This window comes from Mizuhopecten yessoensis, unplaced genomic scaffold (genome assembly GCF_002113885.1).
Source record: "Mizuhopecten yessoensis strain PY_sf001 unplaced genomic scaffold, ASM211388v2 scaffold10925, whole genome shotgun sequence".
Taxonomy (NCBI): Eukaryota; Metazoa; Mollusca; class Bivalvia; order Pectinida; family Pectinidae; genus Mizuhopecten; species Mizuhopecten yessoensis.
In genome coordinates this window covers 231,326-239,928 of record NW_018408790.1, presented here as the reverse complement: position 1 = coordinate 239,928, position 8,603 = coordinate 231,326, and the positions used below count along the sequence as shown (strand labels likewise).

Below are 8,603 nucleotides of genomic sequence, written 5' to 3'. Positions count from 1 at the left end.
TGAATCTTAATAATGAAACAGAGGAGGAATTTGAAATTCCACCTGTAAATGAATGTTTGTATGATAATATTTTGAATGATAGAATTACTGCTGATGAGATTGTTCATGCTATAAAACATTTGAATAATAACAAAGCTTGTGGTATTGATAATATAGTCAATGAATACATAAAGAGTACGGTTGACACAATGTTACCTGTATATATTGATATGTTTAATATAATATTGGACACTGGTATAATACCGGAAAGTTGGAGTACAGGAATAATCAATCCAATCTATAAGAACAAAGGTGATCGCAAAAAGTTGGATAATTACAGGGCTATTACGTTGGTCTCGTGCTTGGGAAAAGTTTTTACGTCGATTTTAAATGCAAGATTATACAAACTATCTGATGAAATTGAACTCATAAGTAACGCACAAGCAGGTTTCAGAAAAGGTCACTCAACACTAGACAACATTTTTATTTTACACGTTTTGACAACGTTATATTTATCCTCCGGTAGAAAACTATATTGTGCATTCGTTGACTTTAGAAAAGCCTTCGATTCGGTGTGGCGAATAGGCTTGTGGCAAAAACTACTCAAATGTAACATAACTGGTAAAATATTTAAAGTTTTAATTAACATGTATTCTGATACGAAATCTTGTGTGAGAAATGGGAATGAAATGTCAGAAATGTTCACTTCAAATGTCGGACTAAAACAAGGTGAAAATTGCTCGCCTTTTTTATTTGCAATATTTTTAAATGATTTAGAAGACTATTTATTGGAAAAAAATGTCGATTGTTTACTAAAGATTGATGAACTTTGTCATGATCATATTGGTATGTACGTAAAGCTTTTTGTTATTTTATATGCTGACGATACAGTGTTAATGTCAGAGACAGCAGATGGTCTACAATCAATGCTAAATAAATTTCAGGATTATTGTGAGAATTGGAAACTAACGGTAAACACACAGAAGACAAAAATTGTCATCTTTTCTAAACGAAAGAATACTAACAGATATCGATTTCTATTACAGGATAATGAGCTAGACATTCAAGATTCTTTTCCATACTTAGGTGTTCTATTTTACTATAATGGGAGGTTTGTAGTGGCAAAAAAGCAATTAGCGGAACAGGCCCAAAAAGCACTATATGCCGTATATAAGAAAATAAGAAATGTTTCGTTACCCATTGATTTACAATTCAAATTGTTTGACTCGCTAGTTGCTCCAATTTTGCTATACTCATCAGAAATATGGGGCCATGAGGATGTTAGTATACTTGAAAAAATACACCTCCAATTCTGTAAACGAATTCTTGGTCTACGCAGAAATACTTGTAATTTTATGGTATATGGAGAAACGGGCAGATACCCTATTGAGGTTGATGTCAAATTAAGAATGATTAAATTTTGGTATACACTTACCTCGAGTGAAAATAAGTTGTCTAGTCGAATGTACAAATTGATGTACTCATTACATGAAAATGGACAAATCGAGTTTAAATGGTTGAACTATGTTAAACATATCCTGGATAGCGTAGGTCTAAGCTATGTTTGGATCCATCAAAAAACCTGTCTGCCCGATATTACTTATTTAAAAGCTGCAATTATACATAAATTACACGATCAGTTTATTCAATCCTGGTTTAATAAAATTGACACCTCATCCAGAGGACGATTATACTCTACATTTAAATATCGCTTTGGTTTAGAAGACTATTTGATCAGATTAAACGCAAAAGATAGGAAAATTATCTGCAAATTTAGAACTTCAAATATTAAGCTTCCAGTAGAAACAGGAAGATGGGTGGGAATTCAAAGACAGGACAGAATATGCCCACTTTGTAATACTGGTATTGGGGACGAGTATCATTACTTATATACTTGTAATAACGACACTTTAGTCAAAATAAGGGAAAAACATATTCCGGCCTATTTTTATACAAGTCCAAACCAACATAAAATGAAAGGAATGTTCACAATCTTTAATATGAAATTGTTAAAAAGTGTAAGCTTATTTGTTCAAAAATTAACAAAAGTACTTTAGTGTCTCTATTCTTTAAGTTTTTCTTTTGTTTGCTAGTGACATTTTTATAAGTTGAACACTGAATTATTTGTATGTAACTACACGTATATATATTTTTTATGTACTATGCTATGGTATAGAATGTTTGCCTGTCATGCACTCAAACTATGTTATATATACATGACCTCTTGTTACACATATTATGTGTGTCTGAGTGAAATAAAAATCTTGAAATCTTGAAATCTTGTTAGTCATGCCTTCTTATCAGGATAGAGTTTACGATAAGAAAAAAATACTCGACTAGTCTAGTCTGATGTTTACACCCGGATGTTCATACAAAACCTGTGACATTTATTCAATGACGAGTGGATTGTTTGCTTAGTGCGATTCTTATCCTTCCATGATTTACCTGTAACGGCCAATCACATATTTGTTTACTAGTATGTCCTTATCACTATGTAATACCTGTGTAGGTTAGGGGAAATTCAAGATTTATTTTTGTTTTTCTCAGACACAGAATTCATCCCTAATGGCAAAATAAAACAACAATTAAATAAACAAATACAATTTAACGGTATTCACCGCTAATCACTTCGCAACATAAATAACAAATTCGATCCTGGCGAGGTTTCCATCAGCCCATCGTTCAGTTTCTATTGGCAGATCATGTTCGTAACAGACAGCTAATGAGGGGTCCTGAACATTCTCTTTGTACTCCTCTTGGATAGCATTGAAGAGACAATAAGTTACCTAGTGCACCAAATACAATATTTTGTAACATCATTTCCCCGTTACTTCTTGCATCGCGTATTTTTTACCTTTTTCTATTCCGTGTAGCCAATTAGGGTCAGAAGGTGTCACTTGACCGTTAATCTATCTGTTTGTTTGGGGTTTGACGACCTCACAATAGCCAAGGTCATATGAGGACGGGTGCCCATGGAGACACAACAGCCAAGGTCATATGAGGATGGATGCCAAGGTAGACACAACAACCAAGGTCATATGAGAAAGGGTGCACAGGGAGACACATTAACCAAGGTCATATGAGGGCGGATGCCCATGGAGACACAACAGCCAAGGTCATATGAGGACGGGTGCCCAGGGAGACACAATAACCAAGGTCATATGAGGACGGGTGTCCAGGGTGACACAACAGCCAAGGTCATATGAGGACGGGTGCCCAGGGAGACACAATAACCAAGGTCATATGAGGACGGGTGTCCAGGGTGACACAACAGCCAAGGCCATATGAGGGCGGGTGCCCATGGAGACACAACAGCCATGGTCATATGAGGATGGGTACCCAGGTAGACACAACAGCCAAGGTCATATGAGAACGGGTGCCCAGGGAGACACAATAACCAAGGTCATATGAGGGCGGATGCTCAGGGAGACAAAACAGCCAAGGTCATATGAGGACGGGTGCCCAGGGAGACACAACAACCAAAGTCATATGAGGACGGGTGTCCAGGGTGACACAACAGCCAAGGCCATATGAGGGCGGGTGCCCATAGAGACACAACAGCCATGGTCATATGAGGATGGGTGCCCAGGTAGACACAACAGCCAAGGTCATATGAGAACGGGTGCCCAGGGAGACACAACAGCCAAGGTCATATGAGGGCGGGTGCCCTTGGAAACACAATAGCCAAGGTCATATGAGGATGGGTGCCAAGGGAGACACAACAACCAAAGTCAAATGAGGGTGGGTCCCCTGGGAGACACAACAGCCAAGGTCATATGAGGACGGTTGCACTTGGAAACACAACAGCCAAGGTTATATGAGAGTGGGTGCCCTGGGAGACACAACAGCCAAGGTCATATAAGGGTGGGTGCCCTGGGAGACACAACAACCAAGGTCATATGAGGATGGGTGCCAAGGGAGACACAACAACCAAAGTCAAATGAGGGTGGGTCCCCTGGGAGACACAACAGCCAAGGTCATATGAGGACGGGTGCACTTGGAAACACAACAGCCATGGTTATATGAGGGTGGGTGCCCTGGGAGACACAACAGCCAAGGTCATATAAGGGTGGGTGCCCTGGGAGACACAACAACCAAGGTCATATGAGGATGGGTGCCAAGGGAGACACAACAACCAAAGTCAAATGAGGGTGGGTCCCCTGGGAGACACAACAGCCAAGGTCATATGAGGACGGGTGCACTTGGAAACACAACAGCCAAGGTTATATGAGGGTGGGTGCGCTGGGAGACACAACAGCCAAGGTCATATAAGGGTGGGTGCCCTGGGAGACACAACAACCAAAGTAATATGAGGGTGGGTGCCCTGGGAGACACAACAGCCAAGGTCATATGAGGACGGATGCCCAGGGAGACACAACAGCCAAGGCCATATGAGGACGAGTGCCAAGGGAGACACCACCGGAAACAGAAGTAGGGGAGAGAGAAAAGAAAACGATACAGATCCCACGTGATGCAATATTTGAGATTTTTCTATTTCTTTCTACTTCTAACTATCTTTTATTTCCTAGCGCCTTTCTTGGCAACACCTCAGTTTTAGTTTTAATGTTGAACGTTCGCCCAGGTGAGGAAGGGAATGGGTTCTGTCCCCAGGCCGGGACATACCAAAGTCATTACAATGGTAGTTGTTATTCCCAATCTGATTAACATCATCTGTTACATGTGGCTCCGCCTGAACATCTGAATGTGCCGCAGTCAGGGTCACGTTCAAGTGACATTTAGATAAACCAATCAGAGGCGCGCTGGCAAAAGTATGCCAGCGAATCGGAATATCAGGGTTGATATATAAATAGCGAGGGGTATCGCACAGATTAGTTTTCCAAAACAAATATGGCGGCGGGAACTGACGTTTCTACGACGCCAAGGAAAACGTACCCATTGGGGAATAATTGCGTAGGCAACACCACCATACAGTCTTTCTTCTCTAATAAAGCTTCGATTTTTTTTTTTTATGTTCGGGTTTCAGAAGATCAATCTCAAATAACTTCAGAACTTTCGCATCGTTCTCATCAATGTCGACATATTTGTTACATCTCCGAGCGCCCTTTTGAAAGAAGGTATCTGATTGGTCAAAATTTAATGAGTATTTATAAATATAAAGGTCACCTGAACGTGACCCTGACCGCGGCACACTCAGATGTCCAGGCGTAGTACGAATTTAACGAAGCCATGTAACATATGATTTTAATCAGATTATGTTATTCCCTGCTTAACGTTCAGAATTTATGGTAATGGCAAGAACTGGTTCACCTGTTGTCAGTATAATATGACCTGGCGGATTGCTGTCTTAGGGGCCTTCGGCATGGTATTTCAGTGAGATGGCACTATAAAGTCGGCATCAGATCCACGCTATCACAAGGAGGCAATTACACTGACATACCCTGTCTCCAGCAACCAGTTGTTACCATTACAATAAACGCTGAACGTTAAACAGGGAATAACAACTACCATTTTAAGACTTTGGTATGTCCAAGCACACATGCCACATACACAACACACATGGCGGCACGTCCTTAAATGACATTCGCTGTTAATAGGACGTTAAACAAAATAAAACCCAACCAAATCAAGCGTGCTTCCTTTTTATTTTGTTTGAGAACAACTGGAAAACATGAGTTATGTCCGTTGTGTCCAGCAATAATATGCGATACACTTGATTACTTGATGTGTCAAAACACTCTCGTTAGTCTATTTCCTGATGTACTGTATTCGTTTGATGAATTTAGCCCTGAACACCGCCCAGAGAATTCCGCCTCTGTCCACGCCCACGGCCAGCGCCCTGTCAGTGTCTGTATGGAGAACTCGGAGGTATTGTCCAGCGCCACTCAGCAAATGAAGGCAGCAATTGTCAATGTCAGCGACGATAAGGTTACCGAAAGCGTCATATGTGACGTCATAGGGGTCATTTCGACCTTTGAATTCCAATCGGGATAAGTTTTGTAGATTTCTGTCCATCATTAAGACATGGGGTCTACCACTACCGCCCTCTACCGTCAAATCTCTGTCGATCACAACAATATTCGCACTGACCGGGCACTGCGAGATTTTCCGCGGGGAACATACCAATTGTATCCCAGGTGGTGATTTGCTGGTGACCATCGGCTTTCCTGCCTGTGTGAACTCGGTGATTTTATTTTTCATGCCCACTAAAACATTACCATTTTTAGTAACATATATGCATTTTGGCGGAGTGTCCGTCTTGAACCTGGTGATCATTGTTCCCGACACCAGTTCCATGACGCTGTTGTCTTTGTTTGAGCATGCCCAAACGCTGTGTATGGTATGACAGATATCTGTCACCTTTGTATGGCTTTGTATTTCCTGAAGAACCACTCCTTCGCGGGTCATATGCGTGACAGTGTCACTGACAAAGTTGCACGTCCAAGCTCTGTCTATGACGGTCGGACAAATGGACGTGATGCGACACGGCGACTCCCACTCATACAGGACCTTCGTTTCCGGTAGAAATTCACACTTTGATGATACTGGTATACTGGGTGGCGCTTTCACTTTCTGTCTTGGCTCATTCTCGGTAGGCAAAGAATCGGGTCGAGCTGATGATCTGGCAGAAACTACACCATCATCATGTCCCTGCGCATGACCTTGGCGGAAGTGACGTTGTATCTGATCACACGAGATGATGGACCCTGATCCGAAGGCTTGCTTCAAGATCTCTTCGGGATTCTGATTTGGATTGAAACTTGCAGTGCCAAGATCTTGAAGTGTGGGTAATGTGATTTGAGGAGGGATCCTGGTGATGGTATCACACACTTGCAGATCTGTTCCAATCTGAAGAGCTTCCTTACACTTTTTCAGTCGCTCTTGCAGTTCTTTCAGCTTTTCTTCCATTTGTGACTTGTAGTTCTGTAAAACTTTAGAATGTTCTTCTTGTAACTGTTTCAAATGCGAAATAGTTTGATTCATCAAAACATTAATTTCTTCTTTAAGTTTTTCTCCTTGAGCTTTCACTACTTCTGCCAATTTCTCAAAATGAACCAAATTTTTCTGCAATTTGTCTGCTGAAGAAGCAATTTCCTTAGGAATCTGATTGAGTTCATTTTTCTCGGCTTTTTCTATGAAGTTTCTTATCTTTCGTTTGTTGTCGGGTGTAAGTAGACTAAGCTGGATTATGTCATGCCCCTTGTGTGTAGAAGACACGCATGTCGCGCATATGAGATCACTACAAGTTTCACAAAACCAGTCTAGTGTGTTCCCCTTGTGATATACACAAGTTGTCTGCCCTTGTGCGCGGACGACGATCTGGCCTTTACGTAACGATGTTGCCATTTTCAGTAGATAATTCACCACTATACATGTATATTATTTTATATAATTATTCCCTTTTTCTTAGTTTTAGAATAAAGTTAAACACTCCTTCATATTCCTGTTAATGTCGGAGCGAAATCGACCCAATATGAAATTTTGAATATCTGAACTTTAACATAAATTAGCTCCTTACTTCACTGTTTCGTGACGTCACTGTAACCGTGATATCGCTGATCGGAGACTCTTCTTCTATATTACTCCAGCGTCCGGTTGACATGGGAAGCTTGAGAGCAGGAAGTTTTCTCCACTGCGCAACCGAAACCTTGGTAATCCTAGAAGACTCCGCCATCTACCGGCCGAGTGCGAAGACGTCTTCAGCCAACCAGCGAGAGGCTAACTGGATTGATGCTGCAATTCTATTTCAAAAATCAAGAAAAAACAAATAACATAAGCACTTGAATGTACCATATATGTGCCCCTGAAAGTTGTTATGATAAAATCGAAGGCACACGAGAAAGCTATTTGTTTAAGTTTACAGAACCGACCGTCAATCGTTTGGCTGTTCCTTGTCAATTGAAAAACAGGCCAACAGTGGAGCGACACTCGACTTTAAAGCCGGTTAGTTTTACCGTTACACTGCCGCGCGATTTCGTCGTCACCTACATAAAAAATCAAACCGGTCTACTTGCCATATCTTGCCATAGGATGTCGATCACATACATTCGATAATCCTCTTACTAACATGTTTATAATAGTATACAGGAATGTCTACTGTCATTGATATAAACGTATGATAACACATAGCCATGTCGATTCATAAGCGCCATTTTGATTTATATATATATATAAACGCATGAATATTACGTTTTTTGTTTGGAATAAAAGGTTCATAATACATACCTAGAGGTACACTTGACCAATCCTTGTCGTCTACTGGAGATCCAATGAATTTAAATTGATTAAGTTAGTTAGATTGACATACAGACTACCCTCTCGATCACCTTTATATTGCTGAATGCGCATGCGCAAACGTTCGTTCTCCTTTAAGTTGTCGACACGGCTCGATTGCAGATAAACACGTTTCGATCACATTTAAACATACCAATCTCAGTAGTAAAATCATGTGTTTGGTAAATTTGTAATTTGTAAAATTTCATCTTATTAATGGGTTAGCAGGTTAAGTGGCTAGTGAGATTAATCTGATTAGAAGGGTTAAACCCTTTTAAGGGAGGCTTCCCAAGTAGTTACATTACATTGTCACTGAGATACACTGATAAGAACTATTTTAAAAACGCAGTAAATGATACCACTGAAAAAGTATAAGATTAAGAAATATCGCA

The 8,603-nt window shown here is 40.6% G+C and overlaps 1 protein-coding gene across 1 annotated transcript; it reads right to left on the bottom strand.

Annotated features, from left to right (window-relative positions):
- Positions 1-5,572: 5,572 nt before the first annotated feature.
- On the bottom strand, positions 5,573-8,265 carry LOC110463773. Its single transcript, XM_021518625.1, has 2 exons — positions 8,164-8,265; positions 5,573-7,679 (listed from the first exon to the last, which is right to left on the bottom strand). Exon 2 carries the CDS (start codon positions 7,282-7,284, stop codon positions 5,686-5,688), a length of 1,599 nt encoding a protein of 532 aa, XP_021374300.1. The 5' UTR covers positions 7,285-7,679; positions 8,164-8,265; the 3' UTR covers positions 5,573-5,685.
- Between the last annotated feature and the right edge of the window lie 338 nt (positions 8,266-8,603).